Genomic DNA, 17,429 nt, shown 5'->3' with positions numbered 1-17,429 from the left:
ATAGTAAATACAGTATGATGTGATATTGTAGACTAATTTTCTTTCCTTTCCAGAAGCATTATACAGTTATAGAGGACAGAAGCAGAGGAAAGTTATGTTAACAGTGGAACAGGCCCAAGGTCAACATTATGTGCTAGTATTGTGGGGTCCTGGGGCAGCTTGGTACCCTCAACTTCAAAGGAGAAAAGGTAAATACATCAAAAAAGAATTCAACTTATTTATAGTTAGGTAAATGATTAATGCTTGTGAAACTAAGAAAGAGAATTTAAAAAAAAATTAGACTGCATTTGAAATATAAACAATAATGATTAAACATTCTTTTTCAGGTTTCTTTTATTATAATCTATACACCTCCTATAAGCAATTCAGTAATTTATAACGTTCTTTATAATTAATGGTGACAAAATAAAAAATCAATAGTATTTTAATTTTTTTAAGTTTCCATTTGTTTTCAGGTATACTACTTTACCTTTTTTGTGAAGATTTTATCTTCTTCAAGTGATGTTCTTTAAAAATTTAATCCTGGAGGGGCTGGAGTGATAGTGCAGTGGGTAGGGCGTTTGCCTTGCATGTGGCTGATCTGAGTTCAATTCCCAACATCCCATATGGTCCCCTGAGCACCGCCAGGGGTAATTCCTGAGTGCAGAGCCAAGAGTAACCCCTTTGCATTGCCGGGTGTGACCCAAAAAGAAAAAAAAATTAATCCTGGAGAAGCTTCTACAATTTTTATTCAGCCAAACTACTTTGATAAATAAACTTCTCTGGTTATAAACCAGTTAGGGAAGTTACATTAACTCTTTCAAGTCACATTGTTACTGTTTAATAAATTACTGTGTACCAGGATTTTGTTCTAGTTATTTTAAAAATGTTAACTATTAGCTATATATAGAATGCTTATGTTTAAAATATCCAGGATTACATTTGACTTAAAGTACAGGTTAAATAGTTTTGATATATTGAATATAATTTCTCTTTTAATAAATTATCTAATATTTTCCTTTTGATACTATGAAATCCTTTAGTTGTGACAGAGGTAGTTTAATTAGTAACTTAGGAGTAATTTTACTGTTAATTTAATGATTAAATGTGTGAACCATTCTTTTTTATTGCTATTTAGGCAACATGGATATAATAGTGTTAATTTTCATAGTATTATAGTTCAAATAGAATTGTTCTTAAATCTTGGGGTTATACTTAATAAAGCTCAGGAACATTCTCCAGCCCAGTGTTCTGGGGACATTCCTGGAGGTTCTCAGGAGACCATGCAATGCTGGGGATTACCCTAGGCCTCCTCATGCAAAGTATACACTCTAGCCCAATGAGCTGACTCCTAGGCCCCCAAATCATTCTCTCTCTGGTTTTTTGTGTGTTTTTTTTTTTTTACCCAAAAGAGTTAATATCTATTCCCAAACTTCTGTTTGCAAAATAATTACCAAAAGATAGGATCAATCACATCATCCCTGTTAATCATTAAAACCGATAACTAGAATTTGAGATAAGTCTGACTTTTATGTTAGGATCAAACAGTAACAAATATTTGTTTGGTTGAGAAATCTGACAAACATTTGTCAGTGGTAGGTTACCCATCATTATTGACCACCACATCATAGTTGGGAACATGAATTTAGTGCATGCTGAACAGAATGTAGGTCAGAGATATTCATCCATTTACAATGGAGCTATAGCATAGGAGATTGCTTAATGCTTAATATCACCATTTAAACAATAAGTTATTTGGTTAACAGAACTTATATTTTTCTCTAGATAATCCCTTGGTTTTTGATATTGAGAATTTGTGGATTCTGGAATTAAGATGTAATTGTTTTATTTAATCAGTCAATACACTTTATTTATAACCATTATTTTAAAGTTTTAGTATATAACTCAGCACCTCAAGATTATTCTTTTTAAATGGGAAGTTTTCTGTTCCAGAAATTATTAGCTCTCCCTGTATTCACCCAATATTTCTTTTTTTGTTCTGTTTTTGGGCCAAGCACAGTGGTGTTCAGGGCTTATTTTGGCTCTGCATTCAGGCATCACTCCTGCCAGGAGTAGGAGTGATAGAACCTGGATTGGCTGCACGGAATGCAGATGCCTTAACTACAGTACTGTCACTCTGGCCACTCAATATTTCTTGAAGCATTCTTTGTATTAGCCTTTATACTAGGCACTGGTTTTATTATGCAAGAGGATAACACACTTATATTTAGAAATTGAATCTGTCAGAACCTGCTGTTACTGAAATTGCAGATAATGGGGCTGATGTTTTGAGGAAGAAGTAAGAAATCCCCAAATCCCCAAACCATTGTTATTGCATTGATGATTGGAATTGGTGTGCCTCTTATGTAGTATGCATTAATCTAGTTTAGACTCTAGTAATGGGGAACCAAGGATGTAAATTTTACTGATTAGGAATGAATAGGTGTACATAAAAAAGATATTTGAAATTGAATACCATTTCAATATATTTTGTTATTTTGTTAACTAACCTCAGCGGTTACTCCTGGCTCTGTACGCAGGAGTTACCCGTTGTTCTATCTTACAGCCCTGTTTCTATTTCTTGAACATGCTAATCCTTTTGTTGGCTCAGAATTTTTAATTTACCTGTTTCTTTTTCCTCTGACTCTCCCACATGGATAGCTCCTTCCTCTCTTAATTCCATTTCATATGTCCTTGCATGTGTGTATACATATTCACAGTTGGATTACTCTTTTAAAAAAATTTTTTTAATTAAATTTATTTATTTTTAATTAGTGAATCACTGTGAGGGTACAGTTACAGGTTTATACATTTTTGTGCTCATGTTTCCCCCATACAAAGTTTGAGAACCCATCCCTTCACCAGTGCCCATTCTCCACCACCAGTAAACCCAGCATCCCTTCCACCCTCCCCAATCCCATCTCCCCCCACCCCACACTGCCACTGTGGCAGGGTATTCCCTTTTGTTCTCTCTCTCTAATTAGGTGTTGTGGTTTGCAATAAAGGTGTTGAGTGGCCATTGTGTTCAGTCTCTAGTCTACATTTGGCACGCATCACCCTTCCACCGCATGACCTCCGACCACATTTTACTTGGTGTTCCCTTCTCTGAGTTGCCCAGAATGAGAGACCAGCCTCACAGTTGGATTACTCTTTATAGTCCATTGTTAAACTAACAGTTAACGAATTTAGCTAATTCTCCATCCCCCAAAATAATGAATGAAGGACTAGGGAGATAGCGCAACAGACTAGAGTAAATGTTTTGCTTTAAGGAGTAAGAGACTGGAGTTTGAGTTAAAAATATATGAGCATGAAAACTTTGCAGTCCATGGGATGTGTTAAGAAATTATATTTAGGGAAGAGTGAGATAGTTACTCTTACAAATATGAATTGGAAAGATCATTTTTTGGAAACCAAGACACTATTGCTGGGTGTGACCCAAAAAGAAAAAAGAAAAGAAATCAGAGGGTATGTAAATTAGACTTATGTCCTGAAATAACTGGGAAACTGAAAACACCTTGTTATCTGAAAACCCGGTACTGAGAAACCTTTTTGTTTTACTATAATTTTAAAGTTGAATTTATTAATATGAATTATAATTTGACAAGCAATTCTATGGTATTATGGTTCTAAGAAGTAGAATCAGTACTGGGTGAATTAAGATAGATGCATTTGTATCTAAATGTTTGCTTTGTGTGTGTGTGTTTTGGTGGTGCTAGGGATTGAACCCAAAGCCTCATACATACAAGGCAAGCATTCTTCCACTGAATTCCATCCCACTCTAAATGCTTTTTTGTTGTTGTTGTTGTGGGGAAATGTAGTCAAGTACTGAGAAATCAATGAGCTATGTTGTAGTAATTATTTTCTGTTTATCTATCTTGATTTTGATGTATTTATATAGGTGCTAGGGATCAAATCCAGGGCCTCATACATATGAAAAATGCTTAATTATTGTCTCTATATGCTTCCATTTAAAAAAAAATGTCAGAAAGGTGGCTTTATTGGCTGAGAACACACTTCGCATGTATGAGGCCAGGGTTTGATCCCCAAGACTGTATGGGGCCAACCACATTGGGAGTAGTCCCTGAGCATTAATGGGCATGACCTCAGTACAAAAACAAAATCTTTGCCTGTTGATATAAAAAAGGAAAGTTCCCACTCTGAAAAGCAATTGGTTGTGATAAACTAGGGTTGTTATGCGGCCAAGAAATTAAAGAAAAATTTTTTAATGAAAAATTATTCTAGGGTAGGAATGATAGTAGAGGGTTTGGCACTTGCTTTGCATCTATTTATCCCAGTTTGATTTCCGGCACCATATATAGTCCACTGTTCGCCAGGAATCACTCTTAGCAGAGCCAGAAATAGTTACTGAGCACACTGGATATAACCCCCACTATTAAAAACTAACAGTAATAACAACAAAAATAATCCTTAGCCTATTTATACAAATCTATATTTTGTCTCTTTATGTGGTAAAAGTTATATTTCATTAATTTAATAAGAGCATTCAGTATAATTCTAAGTCTACATGATTGATCTTTGCTAACTTTTTGTTTTTGTTTAAGATTTCATTTGGGAATTTAAATACCTATATGTTCAGCGCAATTGCATCCTAGAAAACCTAGAATTGCATACAACATATTGGTCATCCTGTGAGTGCTTGTTTGATGATGATGTAAGAGCAATTACTTTCAAAGCAAAATTTCAAAAAAACGAGCCCTCGCTTGTGAAAATGTCAGATTTAGCAACACACCTCGAGGATAAGTGTTCAGGTAAGCTCAATTTTAGTTTATATATTTCTAGTTTCAATATAAGCTAGAAGGAAGCTACCATGTATGAGGAAAACATGAAATTGAATATAAAAGTGAAATGTACATTTTTGTAAATGACTGAACCAGAATTTGGATCCTCATAGCTGTTCTGGACTGGAGCAATAGCGCATCGGGTAGGCCATTTGCCTTGCACACAGCGGACCCGGGTTCAATTCCCCCGTCCCTCTCAGAGAGCCCGGCAAGCTATTGAGAGTATCCTGTTCACACAGCAGAGCCTGGCAAGCTACCCAGTGGCGTATTGGATATGCCAAAAACATATCAACTTACTTAACTTTTTATTCATGGTTAAATTCAAAGTAGATATAGAACCAGAAATTTACTTATGCTGTTTAAAATGTATTAACATACTTTCTGAACTAATTATGTGAATGGAATCGATCCTTAGAAGCATACTACATAGTATGTAGTAGCCTTTGCATAGAAGGCCTTTGATAGAATTTTTTTCTGCATAACAATATGCTTTCCTTAAACTAGATTTAATTAATTTTAAAGTATTTTATTTAGAAACAGTAAAAGCAGTATTAGACTCCGTAAGCCACACATTTTGTAACAAAAATGGAATAAAATAGTGAAAATAACTTAATAAATTCCTGAAACTTCAGTTGGTCGTAACTTTTCACTCTGTTGCACTGGCTTCCTAACTACAAATTCGTAATTAGCAATTACGAATTGCTAATTTGTAATCAAAGTTATAATAAAGTAAAAAGCTTTTGAAGTTAGAAATAAGAGGGAAGTAAGTGTTGAAAAATGGGATGGTAGGGGCTGAAGAGCTCGAGCAGCAGGCAGGGCACTTGCCTTGCCTGTGGCCAACCTGAGTTTGATCCTGAGCACTGCCAGGAGTGATCCTGAGCTCAGAGCCAGGAGTAACCCCTGATCATTGCCAGGTGTGACCTTAAAATAAAAGAAAACAAAGCAAAACAAAATTTGTCTCCTATGTGTTTTTCCTTAAGGCTAGAGTTTAGTGTTTTTTATATGTGTTTATGATCTGTATTGAGTTAATCTTGGGGGAGTGCACTTCCATGTGATTCTTTGGAGGCTGGGGACAGGAGGCTGGGGCCTTCCTGTGATTCTTGGCCAACTGGTCTAGTAATGGGACTGTTTGGGTTTTGTTGTTGAGTTTTATAAGTGCTTATCTTGGATATTGGTCATTAATCAGATGTATAGTTGGAAGTGTTCATTCCCATTAAGTGGTTATCTTTTTATTTTAACCCACGTTTCACCAGATTGATGACTTCTTGGTCTGGACTATAGTACTTATAAAAGGATGAACAGATTCAGTCTTTACACTTTGGAAAGGCAGGGAGAATGCTCAGATCAAATCATTGATCTCAGTATTGGGGTGAGGGAGTTAACTCAAAGGGCCGGAACATATGCTGATTCAATACAGGTTACTCCACGGTTCCCAGATAATGGCCAGGAGTGGTTTCAAACAAACAAACAAAACAAACAAAACCCAAGACGATTTCAAAAATCAATTACAGATCTCACTAGTATTTAACAAGCAAGGATAGATTAGGGGGAAAAGGTAGCTGACAAATAATAGATTTTCTGCATTTGGTTGATGAATGAATGTTTGAGGTAGTAAGTAATGAAAGAACATGCTTGAGGTTTCTGGTGTGTCACATTTGGTAAATAGAATCTCAGTGTTCATGTGGTTACATAACCAACACCCAGAAGTGGATTATGGGTGGGCTGAAAATTGAAAAAAGAAAAGATAAAAGTAGTATTAGCAAGTTACGTGTTATTTTAGGACAAGGAGAATAGATAGAATATTGACCTGTTTGAGTTTGAAAATGATCAACTTAAAAAAGAGAGAAAGAGGCCAGTATCAGTGTTTGAAGGAATTTCTCTTTAATAGATGGGTTATACTTATTTTGCATGATTCTGTAAGATAGAGAAGAAAATATTCACATTTTCAGCCAGATTAGCCAAGTGGATCTTCAAGTTCAGTCTCAGACTGGTCATTTCTTTTATTTTAGAGTAAAAATATTTTCTCCCAGTTTGTGGGTTATCTTTTTATTTTGGTCATGGTTTCTTTTGTGGTTTGGAAGCTTATTGGTTTGAGGTAGTCCCATTTTATTTTATTAAAGCTGAAGCTATGAGCAAGTAAAATTATCTAGGAAAGGAGTAAAGAACCAAAGAGCAAGGAATAAAATCTTGGATATATCCTTTACTATAAGTAACCTATAATCAACCAGGTAATTAACCATATTTATAAATTAAAGTTATAATTTTGACCCTATGACTATTTTTAATACTACTTTTGGTTTGTCTTCTATAGGAGTGATCTTAATCAAAGCCCAGATTTTAGAGCTGGCATTTCCTGTTACAGCAGCTCAGAAGATAACTGTAAATGCTCATAGTTCTCTGCAGAGTATTTACTTTTCTCTTCCCAACATTATATATACTGGCTGTGCAAAGTGTGAAACCGAACTAGAAATAGATGAAAACAAGATCTACAAACAGTGCTTTAGCTGCTTGCCATTGACCATGAAGAAACTATATTATAGGTAAGACTAAAAATTATGAATGTCCACTTGTACTTTCTAGTGAGAACTAACTAGAGCATATACAAGATAATAACTTCTGCACTCTGATTAGTAGTCACTCTAATCAGTAACTTTTCCACTGCTGATTAGATTAGTAGCTGTGAAACTAAAACTTTCCAGTAATCATAATTGGAATTTTAAAAAGCAATAATTGGGAGATTTTGTTTTCTTCAAGCAGCTATGCTACAGCCAATTTTTACTTAGTTTACATGTTTAACCATGATCTAAATTGCTCATAAGAAACTCATTACCCACGTTACTAAATAATTGAAAGGTTAAAAGTTTTATATGATCTAACCTCTGAACTGTGGAAGTCAATGAAATGTTTAATCTCATAATTTTCCCAGCTTCACATTAGAAATTATAGTTAACCAGCTCACATGATATTTAAATATTTTTTATTTGTTGTGCCCTACAATTTACAGTAATGATAGGGTTTCATGTATACAACGATCTAACACTAGAGTATCTTCTTGCCTCCATAATTGTTCCAGCTTTTCCCTCATGCTTCCTCACTCCCAATTCTGTACAGTGGTAAACTGTTCTGTAGACCACTTCTTAGATTTTCTTGCTCTTGATCTTTTATTTTCTTATTCTGTTTATTTTTATCTCACACATGAGAGCAGTCATTCTATGTCTGTTCCTTCGTTCTGAGTAATTTCACTCAGCATGATATTCTCCAGATCCATCCACATGGCAGCAAATTGGATGATTTCATCTTTTCTTAGAGCAGAGTCACTGTCACTGTCACTGTCATCCCGTTGCTCATTGATTTGTTCGAATGGGCACCAGTAATGTCTCTCAGTGTGAAACTTATTGTTAATGTTTTTGGCATATGGAATACGCCACGGGTAGCTTGCCAGGCTCTGCCGTGCAGGTGCAATACTCTTTGGTAGCTTGCCGGGTTCTCCGAGAGGGGCGGAGGAATCAACACGGGTCGGCCGCATGAAAGGCAAATGCCCTATCCACTGTGCTATTGCTCCAGCCCTAGAGAGCAGAGTAGTTGAAAATTTGGCAGTCATGAATACAATAAACATAGGAGTGCATATGTTTTTCATGAACTTCTTTGGGCCTTAGGTAGGTGCCAAGAAGTGAAATTGCTGGGTCTTATGGAAGATCTATTACTAGTTTTTGAAAAGTGTCCATATTGTTCTCCCAAGAGGTTGAATTAGTCAATATCATCATCAGCAGAAAATGATAGTTCCTTTTCCCCACATCCAAACCAACACTGGTTGTTTTTGTTCTCTAGATGTGAGCCAGTCTCACTGGTGTCAGGTTGTATTTCATTGTTGTTGTTTTTTTTATTTCCCTAATAAGTGATGCATATATATGTGTGTGTGTATATATATATATATATATATATATATATATATATATATATATGCCATCTGTATCTATGTATGTCTCCTTTGAGGAAATTTACGTTCATTTGTTCCTCCCATTTTTCAAAAAAAACCCGAGTTGATTATTTTTTCTTTTCCAGTTCTTGGATGTTAACCCTTTGTCAGTGTCAGATGACTTGTGGGCAAATATTTTCTCCCAGTCTGTATCCCAGTCTGTGGAGTATCCTTTTGTTCCGGTCATTGTTTCTTTTGTGGTGCAGAAGCTTCTTAGTATGATGTAGTCCCATTTGTTTTTCTTGGCTTCCATTTGCTTGGCCAATGGCACTGAATCATTGTAGATTCAGTGTCATGAAGTATTCTGCATGTTTTCCACAATTTAATTTATTCATCAACGTGTTTCATTTGTTTTGAGATGACTTTTGTGCATGGTATAGCTATACACTTCAAGTGTATGGTCATCTAATGTTTGATAAAGGAGCTAAGAGTATGAAGTGGAACAAGGAAAGCCTCTTCAGCAAACAGTGCTGGGAAAATTGCCAGTTATATGTGAAAAAACTGTTCCCAGCACCATATATGATCCTCCTAACACCAGCAGAGGTCATTCTTGAGCAAAGACCGAGGAATAGCCCCTGACCATTGGGTTTGGCCCTAAACACTAGCTCCCAATCCCAACAACAACAACAAAGTAAAACAAAGTCTTGGATAACTTGGTAAATTGCATGCCCTTGCAAATTAAATTCATTATTTTATATTGTGATGTCTAAAACTAAATGTCAATAATGTTCAACTTGTTATTTATGAAACTTAGCCTGTAGACTTTATTTCCCTGTACATATGTTTATATTTGTTATAAATAAGTAAATGAGTTTTAAACAAAATGTAGGGAGGAGATTGAATTAAAAAGAATGGAACAGACAAAACATAATTAGAATGTATTTGTTACCAATAGTTAAAATGTATTTCTTGTCAATATTGTTTATTAGATAACATGTTATATCATTTTTTATGTTTCCAGTCAATGTAACTATGTATTGGACAGAAACGTTGCCCAGTAAATACTCCTAATGGAGGGGAGGAATTTTAAATTTTCAATCTTTAGGGGCAAGAGAGATAGTACAAAAGGTAGGGCATTTGTCTTTTGTTCCCTAGATGTTCCTCTGTGTCCTGGAAGGGCACAGAGCACAGAGCCAGGAGTAAGCAGTGAACACCACTGGGTATGGTTCAAAAACCAAAAACAATTAAAAAAAATCTTTATAATGACTATCTGGAGAACTTCATAGATCAATATTACTATATTACAATATTACAAATAATATTACTCAAATAAGACTCAAATATTACTCCAATAATATAGTATGAGACATAAAGAGTTCTTTTTTTTTTCTTTGCCTTTTGGGTCACACCTGGTGATGCACAGGGTTATTCCTGGCTCTGCACTAAGGAATTACTCCTTGTGGTGCCCAGGGGACCATATGGGGTGCTGGGAATCGAACCTGGGTCGACAGCGTGCAAGGCAAACACCCTACCCACTGTGCTATTGCTCCAACCCCAAGACATAAAGAGTTCTGAACTATAATACATTAAAGATGTAGTGTTAATTTTTTTTATTAGTAGAATGCTACATAGGTTTTTCTAAGTAAGAGTTATTTTTATTATTTTTTAAATTTTTATTTTATGCTTTTTAATTGAGACACTGTGAGAAGTTACAGGGCTTTCAGGATCAAATCTCAGTCATACAATGATCAAACATCCATCCCTTCACCAGTGCACATGATCCACCACCAAGAACCCCAGGTACTCCCCCTCCTTCTCCCCCTCTGCCTGTGTGGCAGATGATTTTCAATTAACTCTCTCATTGCTTTGATAACATTTAATTTTTGACAGAAAACTCACTATCATTATTTGGAGTTTTCCCCCCAACAGTCAGACCTGTCGGAATGGCATCATTAGATCGTATGTTTTCTATTGTTGATAGCAATGAGCATATGATGTTGCACGGTGAAAGTGGCCACCCAGTTTTGGGGTTCTGGTATTAAGTCCAGAGGTATTTCTGCCAGCAGCCGCTGCATTCTGAGATTGGTTTATGTGCCTCTGGGATCATGGCTGTTCAGGAGCGGGGGAGCTGTTCGTGAGGGGTCTCATTTGGGCAGGAAGCAGGGCCGGTTCTGCCCCCCCCGCCCCCCATTGAGAGATTCCCCATGCGTCCCATCGTTGCAAGCTCCTACCTCTCTGTCCAATTGGCACTAAATGGTGGTGGTCGCCATGCTGCCGAGAGGAGAAAAGGACGAGGACAAAAACCCTTTCCCTCCCGGGGCTGCACGGGACTGTAGTTTAGTTCAAAGTCCACGAGTGGAGCTGCCAGCAGCCTCTGGGTTAAGTAAGAGTTATTTTATTTAAAAGCTTTAAAATTTTTTCTAGGTATGGAGAGATATTAGTTTTGATGTACATTGGAAAGTAAATAATAATAAGGTTTAGTATGGGAAAAGTTAAGAGGCTATATTGCTTTGTGTTTGGGGGGATGATAATGGTTTGACTAGGACTGAGCAGGGAATGGATAAATTTAACAATGGTTGGAAAGTAGAATTGACATTAGTGATTAATTATAGGTAAAAAGGATTTATGTTATTGATCATTGATAATTGGTTATTTACTAAAATTGCTTATTTACTAAAATAAGCATTAATGGTAGAAGTGCTGAGAGGCAACAAACTGGAAAGTAGATGAATATATAGTTCAGCAAAAGAAGTCTGAGTTAGCTCTGTAGGTATGAACATTATGGTAACCTAAACTTTCCCAGTTTATTTATCCCAGATGTAGTCTGCTGGCAAGTCCTATACAAATTAGAGGGGAGTGTTGGGCTACTCCTGCAGTGCTCAGGGCCTTCTCCTGACCCTTGCAGTGCTTGGTGATCACCCAGAGCTGGCTGTGTGCAAAGCAAGTGTCTAAGCTCTTATACTATCTCTCTGGCCCTAGGTTTTATTTAAAAAAATTTTTGGTGATGATTAATTGCTATGTTTTTAACCTTTCTTAATTTAGTAGAGGACAATTTTGTACACCATTAGAGAGTGCCGAACTCAGTGCTATGTTGTTAATTATCTATGTAATTAATCATCAAAAATGGACTTTATTGATCTATTCTCTGGTAACTCTATTTGCCATTCCTTTAAATTTTATTGGGCCAACTAACATGAAATAAATGTCTTATATGCCTGCCAAGGGGGCAAGTTTGGGAGGTGGGAAGGAACCTGTAGATATTAGTGGAGGAAAGGGGTCACTGGCTTGGTGTTGGAACATTGTATGCCTGAAACAACATTATTATGAACAGCTTTGTAAGTCACAGTGTCCCAGTAAACACTTCTGGGGGGGGAAAAAGATACAAAATTCTGATACAGGGGTTCTGAGCATTAGTACAACAGGTAGGGTATTTACCTTGCACACAGCTGACCCGGGTTCAATCCTCTGCATCCTATGGTCCCCTGAGCATGGCCAGGAATAATTCCTGAGTGCAGATCCAGGAGTAACCTCTAAACATTGCTGTCCAATAAATAAAAAAAATTAAAAATCGTGGCACAATTTTCTGCACTGGGTAGGGAATAGAAGTGGTCAGGATTAAAAAGACTCTTGGGACCTTTTTTAGGCCTCTATTCCTGTTTATTAGAGAAATACTCTGATTGCTTTCCATAGAGGTGAAATCAGATGACATTCTCACCAACAGTGGATGAAGGTCCCTTTCTTACCCTGAGAAACCATTATTAATAGCATTGTAAGCCAAAAAATTAAATTAAAAAAATTTAAACCTACCATATAAAATAAATCAAAAATTCTTTTTTGTTTTATTATAGTTGATAGAACATGGTTGCAGTGGTACTAACATTTATGTCTTAGGTACACAAGATACTTCACCTTCACTATCACTGAAGTGCTGAAAACCTTGTCCTTGTGTCACATCCAGTCCACCCCTAAATTTTGTTCCCTGAGCCCCTTCCCCCACCTCTTGGTAACCTGAGTTCTGTAGTCAAAGTCCAAGAATTTGTTTTTATTTGATGCTGTCTATCCAGAAGTTGTATTGCATTTATGCATTTCTGTATTTGAATTTTTTTGAATATATTAATTTTTGTAGGTCAGCTTTAATGACCATCAGTGATGAAAAAGAGAAGATTTGCGTCCATGTGGGATCAAAGTTGATAGAGAAGATTCTTCTCAACATTCCTCCTGATTGGCACAACAGAATTATAGGTAATTTATTAACAGACCTTTGAGACGTTGTTTTAATAAAACCTTTCAGTTCAGAACTGCAGCTAGTATTTTTGAACAAAAAGAACATTGTACTATAAACTAAGAGTGGTTTTCTTTTCTGTACCTATAAGTGTGAAATGATCATTCAGTTTGAGTAAAACATAAGACCACTTAAGTTGGAAAGTAAGGCTTGTCCTATTTCTGTCTCAGTACACGAAGAGAAAATGAGCACCTAATATCCTCTCACTTTAATCCCTAATCAGTTAAAAAAAAAAAGTCCTGCTAGAACCTTAGCTTTATTGACACTTACATAAATAAATGTGTGACATTTTATTTGAAGATAATCCATTGTCAGTGGAGTGGATTTGTATCACCTTCAGCTGTGATCTAGGTAGTGTAGTGGGAACAACAAAGGGAAAAAAAAATTAAAACCTTGTCAGATGATCAAACTCTATACCTTTTCTCACTAGTGTCAGACTCTATCATGATTGCAGGTTTAGTTGGTCACTGTCTCCTAATAGTGGATAAAATAGCGGGGGATTTTGGCAGTCCTCCCCAGTTAGTGTTTGGGAGTTCAGAGGGCTACTTCCTGTGATACTTAGCCCAGTGATGCATGCTTGACAGTTAAATGCTGAGGCCCAATGGTGCTAAGGAACCATGACCACTCCTGATATGTGTCTACTCATTTTTTCTTTCATTCTTTCTTTTGGTGGGGACGGGGTGGGTAGTGGGGCAGCCCAGCGCTTACTCCTGCCTCTGCATTCGGAGATCACTGCTGGCGGGCTGGGGCACCAAGCTACCAAGCAGAGTGACCTGAGACCCCATGGATGTGTGTCAAGGTCTTTTTTACTGTGGTTTAAAGGGAAGTGTTGGGGCAGGGTGAGTGTCAGGGTGACATGTTGGCGTGGCTAGGGATTCTTGCTGGACCTGATTGACACGTACATGTTGTGGGGCAGACAGGAGTTGCTGTTGGTGGTCTCTGGTCATTGGCTGCCTAGACTATCTGGGAGGGGTATGTAAGCCCCAGCTAAGTAGGTTGAAAAGTCTCTGGCTGATATTTGGTGGTTTTTCCATTTCCCCAGTGCTTATTTAACCTGCCTACATTACTATCAGCTCAAACTGTGTTATCTGTACATTTGTTCCCCGTGTTTAGCAGGAATTGTATGTCATCATTCTAGAATTCCTTTAGCAGCTTGTGACCACTAAGAGAAGAGATAGAGAAATTTAGGGCCATGGCCTAGCACATGAATCACCCAGGTTTGATCCCCCCCACCCCAATCCCTGTCAGGAGTGAGCAATGAGTGTGAAGCTAGGAGTAAGTGACTAAATATAGAGATATGGCCCTAAAACAGACAAACAAAAAGAACAACCAAGAAAGAAAAAGAGAAAGAAAAGAAAAAAGAGAATTTTAAAGTAAGTTTGGGACTTGAAAACCAAGGACATATTGAACCTTTTGTTGCTTGCTTTCCTATTAAACTGGAAGGCACACTAAGAACCCTGTGTGTGTGTATTTTAATGTTCCTTAGCCCCTTCATCAGAGGTCACCTACGGCATGGTGGTAGCAGATTTGTTCCACTCCTTGGTGGTGGGCAACGGGACACCTTGTATAGTGAAGGTGCAGAGCCTTTTTGTGTTGGATGAAAACAGCTACCCATTGCAACAAGACTTCACCCTGCTGGATTTTTATCCTGACAGTCCCGTCACATGAAGAGAACCTAGAAACATCAAGGAAGAAGGTATTGAAGTGATCTATTTTTGAAGTAAATGAGTTTTTCTTCGAGTTTTTAAATAAATATATTTTGTAATAAGAACTATATTAAATATATGAATTAAATTCTTAAAAAAAATTGTCTGTGAGGGTATTTGTTTGTTTGTTTATTTTTTACTCTTAGTCTTTCTTGCTTCTAGAGAAACGATCCAGCAATAAAAGTAGTATGTAGCAGTTCCCTAGGAATTAGAGGGTCTGTTTATTCCTGGTTCCATTCTAGGTACCATAAAATACTGGGGGTATAAGTACCACAGTCTCTCAGGTGTTGCTTTTCTGCTATACTCACGACTCTGGGTTTTCTTTTCATATTATTATAGTACATTATCATTTGAAATAATTTTCTTGATTATAATAAGTATACAAGTATATTAATTAGTTCACGCACACTCTATTTTAACAAGTTCAAGATAGACATGTCTTTCCCTTTCTTTCCTTTTCCTGGAGGGGCCTTCCAACTAAGTTCAACAAGGCGACCGTTTAGTTTACTTTTCAGATCTGGTGATGCCCCATTCCACTCAGATCCAGTGGTGCTGCAGTTTACCAGGTCTACACTAAGAAGTGCTCAGGGAGCCAGGCAGTGCCAGAGATTGAACTCAAGACCTTCTCCATCCCAGGCCTGCATTCTAGTCTTTTGAGCCATGTCCTTGCCCCAGGCATGTCTTCAGAAAAGACTCAATGAAAATGAAGAAATAAGGTCATATTTCAACTCATTATAAAGGAAGAAAGAGGGTTATATTAGTTTATTTTTTAGGATTTGAATGCCTTACTGAATTTATTTTTCAGCAAACATTTAGCTGTTTTATCATTATGATTTTAGGAGGAGCATATATAAAATGAAGTTTCCAGTGAAGTCATATAGTACTTCACATTTGGAGTATGTTGTTTGTAGATTAATAGTATTACTTTATAATAATTCAGTATAAAAATAACAAGCTAATTTTATTGTGTGGCTTTCTTTTTTCCTCTTGGGTGTGGTTTTGGGGACATGTCCAGTGGTGCTCAGAGGCTTTTCCCAGTTTGGTCCTTAGTGAAGGTTCCTGGCAGTGTTCTGTAGACCTTGTGGATAGGAATATGCCGTGCCAGGGATAGAACTCAGTCTCCCATATGCAAAGCAGGCACTCCAGCCTTTTTTTGATGGGGTTGGAGATTTTTTTCTTGGACAGTTCTACTAGTGTCTTGTATATCCTGGATATTAATTGCTTATCAGGTGGGTAGCACTGTAGCACTGTCATCCCGTTGTTTATTTAATAGTTGCTCAAGCGGGCACCAGTAATGTCTCCATTGTGAGACTTGTTACTGTTTTTGGCATATATGCCACGGGTAGCTTGCCTGGCTCTGCCGTGCAGGTAGGATATGCTCGGTAGCTTGCCGGGCTCCCTGAGAGGGACAGAGGAATCGAACCCAGGTCGACCACATGCAAGGCAAACACCCTACTCACTGTGCTATCACTCAGATAGGTACTGGGTAAATATTCTTTCCCATTCTGTGGGCTCTAAGAGAATCATTTCTACTTGATGTTAACTTAGCTTTCCATGTTGTATAGTTTCTCCATAATAGCTATGAGAGAAATTTTCTTCCTGCTAGTGAGATCTGTGCTAAATTGTATTTTAAGTCTTGAGTTCTTTTTTGCTTGTGGAAAGATTCTGATATTCAAGTGGGATGACAAAATTGTACATAGGTCCACTCTATATACATTTGCCAAGAGTCCACCATGTGGTAGGCATGGGTATTACAAAGACAGATAAGAAAGTCTACCTTCTGTGAGTTCTTAGGCAAGCTGGTTAAGAAGTAGTTAAAATTGTATCAGTACTAGTATGAAGTCTATGAGAAAGGCAAAGGAGGGAAGGAAGAACTTACCTCTTGGTTACAATTATTGTGCAAGAGTAGATTGTCTACAAATTTTAATAGAAAAACATTTCATAATGATATTTGTTTAAAACTTCTGTGATTTTTCTGTCATAAATTGTTGAAACTAATATTACTCACAGTGGAGATGTTATTGGTGCCCGCTCGAGCCAATTGATGAGCAAAAGGATGACAGTGATGACAGTGAATATTACTATAGATTGAGAATAACCTAGTTGACCATATGAAATGTTTTATAGAAGAAATTATCTAATTTCTTATAATAATATAGAGTAAAATGTTTTATTTTACTCCAACAATGTTATTTTACTCTAAAAAATAAAAAGACAATTTAAATGTCTGTTATTTTAGATGATGAAATAGTTTCTTGGAGAGTTTCTAAATGTTGTAATTTCGATCATGAGTCAGAAGGATTAGAACAAAGAGTTCCCCTTTCCTAGAAATTTCATGCAGTCCCTATCTTAATGTCAGCTGGGGAAAGATGTATAAGAGGAATGGGGTTAATCAGTTGTCCTTCTGTCTTTGGAGATTTTTGAAAGTAGATTGTTATTAAAAAGATCATTATATCCACTTAAGGGATATATTTGCAAAGGGTAACCTCTTTGCTTATACACTGTTATGGAATTTATGATACTTTTCAAAGCCATCATCAGCTTTATAGTTTTTGAAAAAGTTTTGAAGCCCATTAAAGTAAACTTACTAATAAGGGTTCAGTGTAGAAAACTCAAGGCACTATAGGCATTCAATTGGGACTAGAGAGGTAGTACAGGGATTAAGGAGCTTGACTTACAAACAGCTGACCCCTGACACTGAATATGGTTCTCTGAGTGCTGTCAGGAGTGATCCCTGAGCACTGCAG

At 36.9% G+C, this 17,429-nt stretch overlaps 1 protein-coding gene across 4 annotated transcripts in view; it reads left to right on the top strand.

Moving 5' to 3' along the window:
- SHLD2 (shieldin complex subunit 2) overlaps nucleotides 1–14,773 on the top strand; it is a 68,213-nt gene extending 53,440 nt beyond the window's left edge. For all 4 annotated transcript variants that reach the window (XM_055119015.1, XM_055119017.1, XM_055119018.1 and 1 more), the window contains 5 exons: nucleotides 54–188; nucleotides 4,542–4,748; nucleotides 7,090–7,318; nucleotides 12,821–12,936; nucleotides 14,463–14,773. In XM_055119015.1, coding sequence (XP_054974990.1) covers nucleotides 54–188; nucleotides 4,542–4,748; nucleotides 7,090–7,318; nucleotides 12,821–12,936; nucleotides 14,463–14,644 — 869 coding nt within the window. In that variant the 3' untranslated portion in view covers nucleotides 14,645–14,773. The remainder of the gene's footprint in view (nucleotides 1–53; nucleotides 189–4,541; nucleotides 4,749–7,089; nucleotides 7,319–12,820; nucleotides 12,937–14,462) is intronic.
- The last annotated feature ends 2,656 nt before the right edge of the window (nucleotides 14,774–17,429 follow it).

Source organism: Sorex araneus, chromosome 11 (assembly GCF_027595985.1).
Source record: "Sorex araneus isolate mSorAra2 chromosome 11, mSorAra2.pri, whole genome shotgun sequence".
In the NCBI taxonomy this organism is placed as follows: Eukaryota; Metazoa; Chordata; class Mammalia; order Eulipotyphla; family Soricidae; genus Sorex; species Sorex araneus.
Note: the sequence above shows the minus strand (reverse complement) of the source record. Positions and strands in the feature narration are given on the sequence as shown.